Raw genomic sequence first — 14,398 nt, 5'->3', positions numbered from 1 at the left:
AATAATTAAATCACATCACATTGTGATTAAATGTTAAATACATCATTTTAAATGAGTTTTTTTTATTCCTAAACAAAATTAAAATCGCACCTGCAATGTTGACACACCAACTTTCTCTGCAACAACAGCCTAAGAATACACAAGAGACTCCTCAAAGAATTCAATCTGGTTTAAGCAATTTACGCAAGTCACAGTGCAATCACACACTGCACTGTGCTACACAACCTGTCCTGCTCTGAAAAGCAATCTCTGTTCATCATCTGAAAATACTGTATCCCAATTAAACGAAGCGACATCCCAATTAAACGACATTAGCATTGGGAAGAACCGTGTCCCAGAGTTGCATCCCATTTAAGCAGCAATCCTGATTATCAGTATCCTGATTAGGCGGTCCTGACTGTATTTTCCCGTAGCTTTAGATTGACTCTACCGATGACCCTGCAAAGATACATTGCATTGTCTTGCTGAATCCGAACCCATTCTTTACATACTGTAATGAAATACAGTACATTCACCAACAGAATACAGCTTTGTTGACTAACTATTTGACTGCATTAGCAGCATTATTCTTATTGAGTGTATCTGTTCTAAATTGACAACTGCAACTCAATACTCTTCTGTCTGTTCAATTTCCAGACAGCAGATGGTCCTCAACTCAGCAAGCCATATTTTACCTTGAAAACATTAGACTGCCTGAACTTTACTGGCCTCCTGTGCAAATAAATGGTCTTTTTAATATACGAAAGAGACTGGAGACATGCCATGTACAATCGTGGTTATTTAATGATCATATATACACCTAACCTAACTGCAGTTTGAGTCAGTCATTGTCTGTAAAGTGCAGCTTATGGGCACGTGAACCTTTATCCCTTAGGGAGCCTCAGATTGTTGAATTCTCCCTGGGGTTACTTTTTTTTTGTTGTTTTTTTTTAGACAGTTTGACATTACTTATCCTCAATTTTGGCCTATTTTTTTTCCTTCAGTCACAGCACAGAGGAAATTGGCAATTCTTTGGCAATTCCTAAAATATTCCAGAATAATGCCCAGCATTAACATCTGGTGAAACTGGGGGTCTGTTTATATCTCAATAATGCTCAATAAGTAGTGGGACAAAAGCACTACTGCACTCAATAAAGTATATTGCATTTGTATCACATGCTGACTTTTTAAAATACATCCATGACACGACTTACTACAACCACAGAGAGGGAGACTGATTTCAAGTAATTATTTAAAATTCGCCAGAATATCTTTTTAGACAAAGCCAGGAGGCTGTGAATCATACAAGAGAGAGGAGGTAATTCCCACATCAGTCTTCAATAAGTGCCATTAGTATTCAAGTCTGGTAAATTTAAAACTTCCCTCTTTCTACAGGTCAGTGCCTAGCTTTGAGTTTACATCCAGCCTCCACCTCATTTTTGGTCTCGCCAAGGGGTTTGGCAGTTGAACTGCCTCCCTATCTCTCAGCCGAATCAAGTGAGCCAAATGGCAAGGCCAAATTGCCAAAACCAAGCAAGGCAAAATGCTGTGATGGGTGCTGATACCAACTGTTTTTATATATCAACTGTTTCAATTGTCTTTAATAATCGCCTGACTGAATAACTGCTTGGTACAATAAATAATCACTAAATGTTTCCTGGGGAAAAAGAAGATTACCTCAATCTCCCTTAGGAGCTCAGACTGCCCACAAGTTTCTAAATCTTCCAAAGCTTGGCACCAAAAACTGTCCTCGTGTTCCAGGTTTAGTCCGTCGTGGGGGTGGTGTTGGTGGTGGTGGCTGACATATCTGTTTCAATGCAGGAACCAAAACATGTGAGCAATCCTCTTGAGGGATGAGCAAAGCCGCAACAGCAACAACAGTTCACCATCATTGATGGCAGACTCTGCAAGACTTACTGGGTAAGGGGGTAGGGGGGGGGGTCTTCATAAAAAAAACAGTCCTAGTATTAAGAGGGAAGAGTTTTGTTTGTTCAGCCAAAGGAAGACAGAGTCCTTCAGAACAACAACCTCCATGCAGCTACTAAAAAATAGCAAGATGCCCCTCCTCCAAGAGTTAGGAGTTTGTGCAGCAAAGTGAAGTTCAGAAAAAATAAAAATAAATAAAAAGTGTCTTTGGACTACCGAAGGTTTAGGAAGACTGTGCTGGTGAAATAGAGAAGCGACAGAAAGAAGATGCATTATGGGTAAACCAGGAGCTTCACAGTTAGTACAAAGGCAGATGGGACAGAGTTCAGATCTGAGACACAGAACACCTGAGAAGAGAAAGAAAAAAACAACAACAACAAAACACACAGGGTAACAAGACAATGTGAAACAATGAACACTACAAAAGGTTTTGTTTACAGTGTGAATTTCTCAGGTAATGAACACAACTTTTTGTGTTGAAAATGAGGTGCAGGTACAGAAATGCAGCTTAAACATGAGGGATATGCAGTAATCTTGGGGGATTGTGAAAAAAAAGTGCAGATTTTAAAGCAACCAAGAGCTGGGACATTATTCTACAGCTTGTCTGCGGTTTTCATTCTTAAAAGCCATTTGACTGGAAGAAAACAAGTACACTACAATAATATAAATAGCCTTCCCCACACGGGGCGGCAAGACATGAAATTCTATATAATATGTTTTCTAATTTAATTGACAAGTCTTTTTCACTCCTCAACCCTCTGAATTTGTGTTATAAAACATGCCTTATTGTTACAAAGACACCAGCTCTGCTGGTTAGAATCCATGCACTTACCCTGTGGGCTTGTCCCAGTCATCCTCACTAAAGCCCCCGTCAGTGTAGGGGTAGTTCTTCTGGCGGTTGGCAGGAGGGGTGCTGTTCCGCTGTTTGGCGTTTCTCCATTCGTGGGGATGCAGCGTGATCCCTGCTGCCTGGTGGATGTATGTACCTAAAAAAGGGGGGAATCAAATCAAGGCTCACACTTTAGCAGAGCTCACTGTTGGAGAAGCCCGGTTCAAACACTGTGTAAGGTTACGCTGCCGTATAAACATGACCGCTAACTGCAGTAAACTTAACTGTACTACGTGTATGTAAACACTGGAATTATTTAAATAAACTATGTTGACAAAACAGAAGCACTGACAAATGCACTAGACAAAAAAGTTTTTTTTAAGTTTTGCCTTAGTGTTCTGGATAAAACTGTATCCTGTATTTAGTGAACTGCACAAAATAGTAAAATGAACTAATTAAATTACAAAGCCAGTACGTTGCATCATTCAGCAACCAATGTCTCTGACTTTAGTTTAAAAGCAAATAGGTTGGCAGGAAACTGAGCTGAAATGTGGATGTGTTTTAATGTGGCACCTATAAAGCAAGGCCTTTACCTCAGAGCAATAATGTACCAGATGTTACTGTAGTTTGTTTCCTGGAAAAGCCCTGGAGGGGTGCTGAACCGCTCACTGAAATGAATATAAAACTCTAATGTTCAATGTACATCGTCACAACCCAGTAACTATCGAAGCGGTCTCACCTTGACTTCCGTATCCTGCGTCGATTCCGGAGCCGTCCCAAGACTCCATGGCACTGTCCACGCTGGGAATGGTGGTGGAGTACATCTCCGAGAGTTTGCTCGTCTTCTGGGAGTCTGTCAGCTCGTCTTCGGGATCGCTCACATCATTCACGGCTCCTAGTTTCTTTTGGGAATTTGGTCCTGCAATATAAATGTATGAACTCAAATTCATGAAAGACTTCCCAACTTGTGTAATCTCCCTTGCTTTTTCTTTATCATTTCAATCACATTAAAACACAGCATTATATTTAATTGTATCAACCATCATTAATGTTACAAAACATGATACAGTAGCTTCAGTATTGGTTGGAGCATTAACATTTTAAATTGTATTTTCAGGCTCAAGGTTATGGGTGAAAAGCTTTGCAGAGTAGCAATTTTATGCACGTTAGAGATTAGGATTCCCTTGACTATTTTGTAGTAAAGGGGCCTGCTTACTGTAGACATTTGTACAACTGATTTTCAATTCTGTGCCTTGGTTCTTTCTGACTACTAAATTTCAGGTTGTTTTGTGAACATCTACGCAAGCTAACAAAGTTGACAGCGGTAACAGATACAACCCATATAGAAACGTGTTTTAACTATCAAGTGTCAGGTTGGCTTGTGTAAACAAGTAAACATCTACCCTGTTTCTTCTAAAACCCACTTTAACACATGTGGCCTTCTACAGAATGTTGGTCCAATAAACAGCGGAATGACGTCTTGTGCAAAAACAAGGGAGCCAAGTACAGTTAAACTTGTTTAATATAAAACTGTCTATTAAATGTTCTGTTTTTACACAGGCATTTTCTGGTGTTTTAGCACCTGGGTTTATTCCATTGTGATTTCTATTATGCAGGTTACTACTGGAGGAGCTATCAGAGGTGAAAGGACACATCCAAATTCAAGCTGCTGTATCAGCATCTAGACTCAAATGATATGTTATTGCAACACTTGAGGGACATTTTAAACTCTTGCACTGTTCCTTTGACCTTGAAAATCTTTCTTTTCTCAGTCCTCCAGCAAGACTCTTGCTGGCCCATCATGGAGCCCAATAATAAGATCATGCAGCCGGAGAATTTAATAACTGGCCCACCTGCCACCCTCTCTGTTACACACTTACTGTCCACTTGTTTCTTTATCTTCAGGGTGACAGTCTCTCCTGCCATCTGGAGGAGGTGAATGGCTTCACTCAGTGGTTTCCCCTTCAGGCTCACGTTATTAATGGCCAAGATCCTGTCACCCACATGAATAGCTCCAGTCCTTGAGAGGCAATGTTTGAGAGAGATTGCAATCATGTTTTAGTGCATAGTGTGTATGTCTTTAGAAATCTTTGAATTTTAAAAGTATCAGTGCTGCCTCTTGAATTATAAACAATGAAATTTGGCTATGAGAAAAACGGCTGTTAATGTTTGCAAGTAAAACTAATAATTAAAGGTATCTTTCTTTCTCATTTTGTAACGCGATTCAAATCTTGAAATATGCCATTTAAATAGTTTTAAACATTTTTTATTTAATATTTTGTCTATTTATTTTCAATGCAATATTCATGGAATTGAATATGTATATGAATTCTATTTATTTTCATTTATTTTTTTCCAAATTGTAACAAATACTTCTAAGCAGTGGAGTGTGGATGCCCAACCTTTACCAGAAGCTGTGTTTCTACAAATTACCACAAGAAGGTGGACTTGTAAAAGCAATATCAGACAGACACATCGGGGTCTGTTTTAATGTTCTTAATACTGCCACTCTAACATTTATAAACTGTTTTATTAGCAGACATCGGCCCACCACTTATTGTATGTAGTACTGTGTGTATACTTTAGTTATATAAAAATATGAATACACATAAACCATAAAGACCAACAGCAGCACTACTCTGTAGAAGACTGTTAAAGTAGACTGTATTTTCATAAAACTAACAAGGACATTAAGAAGCTGTTAAAAGTCTAGTAAAACACACACTTTTAGCATTAACTCACTGTAGCCCTTGTGGTTGTAATGGATATAGCTAGATGCAAATATCACAAAGTTGGATAAATAGAACATGGAAGCTCATCTTCACCACAGACTTTCTCCCTTCACACTATGTTTGCAATCTGGCAGCATTGCTACTTTACTCACTATATTTAATGCATGCCCTTCTTTTTTTTATTTTGCATTCAAGGAATGACCCCAAAAGTACATTGGATATTAGATGTATATCCAGCTCCCCCATTTAACATCTAAAACCATAACTTTTTTCTAAATGACTGGTTTGTTCAAGCGTTTTTATGAGACACTACAGAAATATATAGTTAAAGTTAATTGTTGCACTCTACATCAAATGCATTACCTTAATACAAGAGGGTCACCCTCATCAGAGAATTACTCCAAATTACATTTAGCTACTGTAAGACCTAGCTCCTCACAACTAATATGAAGTGGCAGTGACTGCATTTTGACAAAAGCTTAGTTGGCAAGAGGTTTGACTTCAAGGCTCGCTATATACAGTGGAATACAGTGTATTCCACTGTATGCAGCAGTATGCAGTAGTGGTTAGGGCTCTGGACTCTTGACCGGAGGGTCGCGGGTTCAATTCCAGGCGGGGGACACTGCTGCTGTACCCTTGAGCAAGGTACTTTACCTAGATTGCTCCAGTAAAAACCCAACTATATAATGGGTAAATGTATGTAAAAAATAATGTGATATCTTGTAGCAATTGTAAGTCGCCCTGGATAAGGGCATTGGCTAAGAAAGAAAGAAAGAAAGAAAGAAAGAAAGAAAGAAAGAAAGAAAGAAAGAAAGAAAGAAAGAAAGAAATCTATATTGTGTAATATGTTGTATTTCTCACAACTAACCACCAGATGGAGCTCATTACATTACGAAGAGACTAGCTTTTGCTTATTATTATTATTATTTATTTCTTAGCAGACGCCCTTATCCAGGGCGACTTACAATTGTTACAAGATATCACATTATACATTATTTCACATTATACAGATATCACATTATTTTTACATCTTTTTGCTAAAGGGGTAGAAGTGCTTACCTCTCTGCTAGCCCTCTTTTGGTGAGGCCGGAGATGACAATGGGGTCAAAGGGTTCTTCAGTCCCTGAGATGGTGATTCCCAATGGACCGCCGTACCTCTTCAGCTCCACAGTGTAGATTATAGAGCCAGTCAATTCCTGTTCATCTGTGAGGATTGAGAGTGGACAAGATCAGATCACACATGCCTCTCTGACACAGCAAAACAATGGAACAAGAATGCTAAGCAAGTAGAAAACATGCTGCTATCCATTTAAAAGAGCCCAGCTAAATTGTATTGATGTAGAGATGCTAATCAGGAATCATTCTGTTTGTCTAAAGGTGTCTCAGATGCAGTTTATTACACGCAAAATATATTTCTCATATGCCTGTGTAAAAATCACAGTGAAAATAAAGAAGAAAACAGAATTACTCAAAGCGACATCAGGATCAATGCACCTCTAAATGGATTCAGAGCTCTGTTCATAAGAGCAGTGTTTTAAGGAATGTTTTTGAAGAGTGTTTAAAATTATTCTATATAAATAATAAAGCAATAAAACCTTCTAAAACAATTGAAATGTTTTGGAGCAGGTTAGAATGATTTTCAAAAAACACACTACTGTATTTCACTCTTATCTCAGGACAGCAAAGGTTTGACTTCTTCGAATTCTCCAACCTTAATAAGCGTATAATATCCCCTCAAGGTCCTCCTGGGGCAACGTGATCATGTCACATATGGTTTTTCACTCATGTTTTTTTCCCCACAAACAGACTCAATGGGATACACCAGCCTGGAGGGTGCCTCCTACCAGAGTTGTCCTCATCCTTGCGGATCTTCAGTTTGACCAGGTCCTCACACTGCTGCAGGATCTGCACTGCATCCTCCATGGAGCAGTTCTCCAGACGAATGTTGTCGATGGCCAGCAGCTTGTCTCCGGGCTCCAGGGTGCCGGTTCTATGGAGTGGAATTAAAAAGGAAAAAACTGTATTATGATATGTGCTTCGGATTAGAGGCTAATATATTTACACACGGATGACGTGCAATTTAGTCTTTTTACAAAATAGAACCACTTTATTATTCATTTTAAATCCATTATTTTCCCTTATTATCTTTTAAGCATTGTGCTTTTGTCACCAACAGGAATAACACAAATATCTTTCAAGATGGTCAAGATGGGTTTTGGCTTTAAAAGAGCAAGTAGCTTCAAGGTGCTTTGAATAAACTCAGGAGCTGCTCTTCAGTTCTGGCTACCATATATACTGCGAGCTAGAACAGATTCTTTATAATACAATAGCTGCAGCACCATCTAGTACAGCAGGAAACTTAATCCAAAGTGGCATTTCTAGAAGATGCTGGCTCCTTCTATATTCTATCTAATAAAGAAACATTTTCAAATTTAAAAACTCAATTTGCTAATTTGTCAAGAGTTCCCCCAAAGGCATTTAATATAAACAGAGACACAGAGACACATACCTGTGTGCCATGCTGCCTTTCTTAATATCCGAGATTATCAGGGGCTCTCCTGGCTTTCTGCTTGCTGTCAGTCGAGAGAAGAGAATTGAGAGGACATTCAATTTACAAGCTGTATCACACTGTACAGAACCATTCCCCAAGGAACATTTAAACACAGACTTCATAAAACATTTCTCAGACTCTGTATACAGAAACACAATTAGGCAAGAGCAAGGTACTTTGTAAAAATGACAGTAACTTTAAATGTTCTCTGGCCGACAAGGAAATCTGAAAGAAATCAGGTCTGATTTACAAAGCCACAGGCGTTTAAGTAAACATCTATTAAAGCTACATTTGCTGCAGGGAAACAAAACATCTTGCTATGTTTTGAAGTTCATAATGGATCTAATTAATAAAAACATTAAAAGAATAATAGCCATTCCTTGCATCCAGGGAGCTGGGGAAAGTAAAACAGATGAAGATTATTTGCATCAGCCTACAGTTTCCATAAACAGGCTGTAATAAAGAATTAATAGCGATTCAGATTTATTGTTGTGTAAGAAAACACAAGTCAGATATCTGTGCCTAATCTCTGCATAAAGCCCAAACTTTCCATTTGCCTTGGTCACTACAGACCTTCCACGAGACAGAGATTGTCAAGGGAAAGAAGCTGATGTTTAGTGTTCTTTGCATTATGAATCATCCACTACACCAAGGGCATGCTGCCCTGAGTAGGCCTGTTACCTGGAACATTGCACCACAACAAACAAGTTTAATGAACTCCATGAACGCCAAGGACAACACTTCAAATGGAGAGCAATAGGCTTTCTGATATCCTCTATATTGCTGACTGAGCAAAAAGTTATGCTTTTGGACAAAGCCCCTCTAAAAAAAAAAAAAAAATGGTTCAACATAATGTTAATGTGTTTATTAGTGGCGAATCTAAGTTAATTATTTGACAAACAAAAACAAAAAAGTAATAAATCTAAGCCATGTTACCCTTCCGTTCTACACTGGTCTAAAATGTGCAGTTTTGAAAGAAATACATGTTATAGCACATGCATGTATCTTCATTTGGCATGGCATATGGTACTACTTCAGGTCCTGTTGAGAGTTCTGTATATGGAATTAGCATCTGTATTGGTCCTTGCGCTCTCAACAAAAACTGTCCCTTGTTTGCAAATCATTTAACTAAACTATGACTTAAGAGTAGATTATTTTAATATTCCAACTGATTTGGAACAGATATCCCTCCAGCAAGAGGGGAAACACAGAGGTAAATAGACAAAGATAAATGTCCAGAACCACCCGCTGTTTTTTTAAACATTTCTAATGAAGCACTTCATCACAGAATGACAGTCCCCTAACAGGCTTGCTGAAGTTACGGAACAGAGCACATTGCACAGGAATTGATTCAGGAGAAGATTAATTTACTGGCCTGGTATTGTATGAGGTCTGCGATGCTGTTCTGGAATATGGGTTTGGAAGAAGAAAAAAAAAGGCTTCACTGGCCATTGCTCACCACTGATTGTAATTCCCAGCTCCACTCCTTTCTTCTTGGGTAGTTTAACATGGAATGTGCCGCTGCTGGGTACAACAGATTCTGGGAAGGAAAATGTAAACATGAGCATGTTATGTCATGAACATACATACCCTGCCACGGTGGTAAAATGAGGGCTATCAGATGACAAACGTTGATGACCATGACGTACAGTATATCAACAGTATGTACAGAACAGTATAGAATAAGAACTAGATATGAAGACGTTTTCCAGACATATGCAAATATGTAAACGTGACATGCAGATGGATGTATCCTCAGAAACCAATACCATAAATAACAATGTGGGTCTCGTTAATAGCCACCTCTAACTGCTATGATTCTCTAGGGCAGACATCTTAGGGTAAATAGGTTATATTTTAACACTTGAAACAGTGACATTATTAGACTTGATTGCATTTTAATTTAGGTGAGGTCAAAGTAAGCCTGTAATTCTTAGTGGTAGTTTTGTATTTTGTTGTCCTGGATTGCATGTATAGTATGGTACGCTAGGCTGTAAGTAAGCCACCCAGGACACTGTTAGAGTTTTTTCCTTAAACCTCAATAAGATCTCCTATGAGACTAACAGCAGGACAGTGATTCTGTCACCTCAATAACGTAGATTGACTTGGTCTGAACTACGCCTGACTGCTCTTCGGCAGCTGCCTGTTTCACAGCTGTGTTGACTCGGGGTAGCATCTGGAACGTCTGAACAGAAATACCTTTCACACAAAAGCTTGGTGCTTAACAACTGAACAGCTCAGCCAGGTGCAAACTCATTTCTTTTGAAGTTTGCGAGAGTAGCAAGATTCGGTATTGACTTAAAGGATGAACAGTTGGCAACTGAAGAGATTAGCGATTTAGTGAGCACTGATACTTAAAAAAGCCTGTCTTATGTTTGCTAGAGACTTAGATTTCCTATAATATTTGCAATAACCCTTTTATTTTATAAAAGCACACAGTGATAACTGTTCATGTTTTACACCCTAAATCACAGAAACACGACATTCAAGTTTGGTTTCTACAGCTGCCATCAGCCTGCACTTCATTATAATAGTGTGGTTCACATTTAGGTCAGATCAGGCTAGCAGGGTTCCATTAGCGGAAGTCTACTGCACTTAAATTCAGCAGAAAAAAAGAATCTACCTGCAACATCAAACTCTACTTCCAAGGTGACTTTGTTGGCGAGCGCGGCGTCTCTTAAGAGCTGGTTAGCCTCTTCCAGAGTCCCGTCCTCTGTTGGTATGTTATTGATGGACAGTAATCGGTCTCCTACCTGCAGTAAACCACACCTGTGAACACAACGAAGGGCCTCCACATTAGAACGCGACATAATGGGAGGTCCCTCAGGTTTAAAAGCTCCCCTTATTGTGTAAATTAACTTTCTTATACATTGACTTAACTTTGGTACAATATAGAGCAGCCCCTCTCACAATGTTGGTCTGCTGCTCTTCAGAGGAAACAGTAAAAGGTAGCCAAAGGAGTCAAAGCAATTGCTTTTATGATGTATTCATGTTTACCCAAAACGATTTGGAAGATTTTGACTTTTCATTTGTACAGAGCTATGCTAACAACATTATTAGTGAAAATTAATTGCTCCCCTGGGATTGGTCTGGGATTAGTTTACAAAGGATGAGGATCCAGAACAAGATTCTACAAATGGGACTGAAATCTTGATTGATTATCTTGGATCTTCTATTTTTTTTTTTTTTTATTTATTTATTTTTATATATTTTTCTATTGTAGCTAATTAGTAATAAAAAAAAATATATAAATATATATATATATATATATATATATATATAAAGTCAGTGCATACCAAATTCTGGCCTGTGATTGGTTAAAAACTCATCATAGAAGCAAAAATTGATTGAACTATTGCCCTTATATCCTTACACCACCGGGCAACAGTCTCCCTCTGACACATCATTGTCAGTGCCACCCCTTTTCAAAGGAACGCCCTCCACCTCCACTCTTAACAACTAAATGAACCAATCAAAAATGTTAAATTGAGTGACAGCTCTATATATATATATATATATATATATATATATATATATATATATATATATATATATACACACACACACACACACACACGCACACACTTTGATTATAATTTAAAAACAATTTAACTATTTAAAAAGATAAAATCAAACAAGATGCGATTCTGTATCTGACTTTGACAACCAAAATACTCGCTGTGGGAAGAATATTTTATATATTGAAAGAAAGCCAAGATTGATATCCACCACAATGACTTTACCTCTTGAATTACAGTAAGTATCATGAAATTATACTAATTAGTGACAGGCGTTAAGTACTTTCTAATAAGACAAGAAGCTATGTGATTATGTTTGTCTTGGATGTTTATTGAATATATAACTGTATAGAGATTGAATAGCTGGAATCACACAAAAAAAAAAAAAAAACACGCAAGCAACTCTGAAAATCCACTCTGGGTCTGAACTACAAGATGGCAAAGGTTAAACACTTCCCTTTTACAAGGAAAGCTTTACATTCAGAATTTCAATTACACTGAGTAAGGGTTAAGAGGCCACCTCTTTAATACCGTGACCGATCCATAGTCTATAATTCAATGCCCAAGGGTTACAATCTGAACCCCATTAGACAGATTCAGATTGATTAGAAAATGATCTGAGTTTGCCTCCAGGTTGTAGATCGATAAAAGATTCCTGTAATATAACTTCCGAGTGTCATACAGAAAATATATTCAGTGCTGAAGGAACAGTGCATATTGCCCCCACTGTAATCAGAAGTTGCACTCAATAACCTCTTTAAGCAACGAGACCTGTATGTCTTCATGCTTTTAACGTCTGTAATACAAGTAAGAGTGTCAGGATAATTATTGCAAATTTAAATAAAAAGCGTCTGGACTCAGACCTGCTTACTTTATATTGATTTGCGACTGCTTATAACAGAATTCCTGGTACTTAGTGGCACACAGTATCAATCTTTATGGGGCATATTTTATTTATTTTCCATCAGAAATGTCTAAGAAAAAAAAAAAAACACATTTCAAATGAACCTGACTCCATTTTGCAGTAATAAATGTGGTATAGAAAATAAACAAGGTCAATAGGTAGGAATTTAGTTAGGCTAGAATTTGGAAATACTTAGGTAGCTTCACAGCACAGCAGAAGTTTCCAAAGGGATTTCCCATTCAAAGTATTGCCCTGGCCCTATTTAGCTTCCAGGATATAAAGCCTTTGCTAACCTCATTTGGACATCATTAATAAACAGCCTCCCCAGCCAGCCAGTCTCAATACTTAAGCGTTAATTATTTTTGCTCAGAAGAAAAACACTCTTGTGAGTATGAGCCTGGACAGATCCGAGTTGACAGTGCAATGAGTGAGATATCGCACTGATGAAAATAAATGGCAAATTTAAGAGAAAAAGAGAGAGAAAAAAACAAACACACACTGTTTTTACGCAAAGAAGGATGCAAGTCATAAATCTTGTAGGTGACCAAGCAATATTCCAGTATGATAAATGAGAATATATGAAAAGGTTTGAAAGGTTCACAACTAATAACTGCAGAACAACTCAGAGAAAGGATAATTATAATGCATTCATTGATCAGAAATGATCGAATCGGTCAAGCTCATCACCAGCACACTGTAGTTTGCAGAAATGATTCACCAATTATTTCCACTCTCCACGCTTCACACTATTTTAAAATCGTTTGAAACCTATATTATTTTCCTTGTAATTGTTTCATTAGCTGTGCTTTTGGTGTAGGTTAGTAATAATATTATTTTCTGAGATACCCTCTTCAAAATTCTAAATGGAATCCTTCTTCTATTAAATACATCCTTGAAAACTATATAAATGTGTCTCGCATAGTTTCATCTACATCTACAGCCAATTAGCTTGTTCTTTGCCTACAAGATTAGTGCACATTATGAGCTAGCAGAAGCGGTTTTATCATGAAAGCCTCTAGTGACAATATATCATTATGACACCAGTCTGGGTATTCACCATCGCAGAAATCCACTGTTTAGGGGAAAATTAACAAAAAATATCCTGCCCACTCATTGTACATTGACAGTAAAAAGCAAAACATTTTGAATACTGATACTACACATTTTGAGAGACAGCTTGCTTATTAAAATCATTTGCTTGTACTTGAACAGCATCACAAAGCAGCTCAGTTTTATGCCATATTACACTTGTGTACAGGAGGGTTTAGGAATGTGTTGCATTAAGAAGTAACTACTTTTAAATGGACTTATGTTAAAGTGTGGCTCACCTCTCGGCTGAGCTCTCAGGCTCAATGAAACGGAGGATCGGTGGCGAGGAGAGGGTTTCCGTGGCAAAGATTCCCCCCTGAAGCTGGATGCCGAAGCCGTTCAGGGGGTCCCCCCTCAAGATCACCTCGCCGGTCTCCGTGTGAATGATCTGACCTCCGGGGCCCACCGTGCTGGAGGCCAGAGACACTGACAGGGCACAAGCAGGAGGAGAGAGCATAAGCCTGGTTGCAAAATCAGCAGATGAGATCATCAAGATCATTTGAGTCAGTTATCAAAACAGAGTGTTGTTAAAGGACAGCCATTCCCTACGCACATGAGCTCTTGTGCTCCTTCCTCTTCTGCCTCCTCTTCATCATGGTGTTACGAGGGCTCACGGGCTGAGAGTTGCGTGGCAGAGTGCTTGAGTTCTGACTGAAGAATCCTGCAGTGTTCATGGAGCCCGGAGAAAAGTTGGTAGACACCAGAGCTAACAGAATCAGACAGAGCACAAACAGGGAAAATGTTAAAAACTGTAGGAACAGACAGAACAGAACAGGGATCTGAAAAACACTTGAGCAAGGAAGAGGTTTTATGAATATTTCAAAAGCACAAACTGGGTAGTCAATATTCAGAGGAAATGTTATCTTATAA

The 14,398-nt window shown here is 38.4% G+C and overlaps 1 protein-coding gene across 3 annotated transcripts in view; it reads right to left on the bottom strand.

Annotated features, from left to right (window-relative positions):
- Positions 1 to 14,398, bottom strand: part of LOC117413608 (glutamate receptor-interacting protein 2-like) — a 95,412-nt gene that overhangs the window by 8,237 nt on the left and 72,777 nt on the right. For all 3 annotated transcript variants that reach the window (XM_058988773.1, XM_058988774.1, XM_058988775.1), the window contains exons 11-21: positions 14,082 to 14,234; positions 13,768 to 13,954; positions 10,641 to 10,786; positions 9,477 to 9,557; positions 7,976 to 8,039; positions 7,311 to 7,456; positions 6,526 to 6,670; positions 4,615 to 4,754; positions 3,474 to 3,653; positions 2,738 to 2,891; positions 1,657 to 1,786 (exon numbers count right to left, since the gene is read on the bottom strand). In XM_058988773.1, coding sequence (XP_058844756.1) covers positions 1,657 to 1,786; positions 2,738 to 2,891; positions 3,474 to 3,653; positions 4,615 to 4,754; positions 6,526 to 6,670; positions 7,311 to 7,456; positions 7,976 to 8,039; positions 9,477 to 9,557; positions 10,641 to 10,786; positions 13,768 to 13,954; positions 14,082 to 14,234 — 1,526 coding nt within the window. The remainder of the gene's footprint in view (positions 1 to 1,656; positions 1,787 to 2,737; positions 2,892 to 3,473; positions 3,654 to 4,614; positions 4,755 to 6,525; positions 6,671 to 7,310; positions 7,457 to 7,975; positions 8,040 to 9,476; positions 9,558 to 10,640; positions 10,787 to 13,767; positions 13,955 to 14,081; positions 14,235 to 14,398) is intronic.

Source organism: Acipenser ruthenus, chromosome 16 (genome assembly GCF_902713425.1).
Source record: "Acipenser ruthenus chromosome 16, fAciRut3.2 maternal haplotype, whole genome shotgun sequence".
Lineage (NCBI taxonomy): Eukaryota > Metazoa > Chordata > Actinopteri > Acipenseriformes > Acipenseridae > Acipenser > Acipenser ruthenus.
This window is presented reverse-complemented; position numbering and strand designations above follow the sequence as displayed.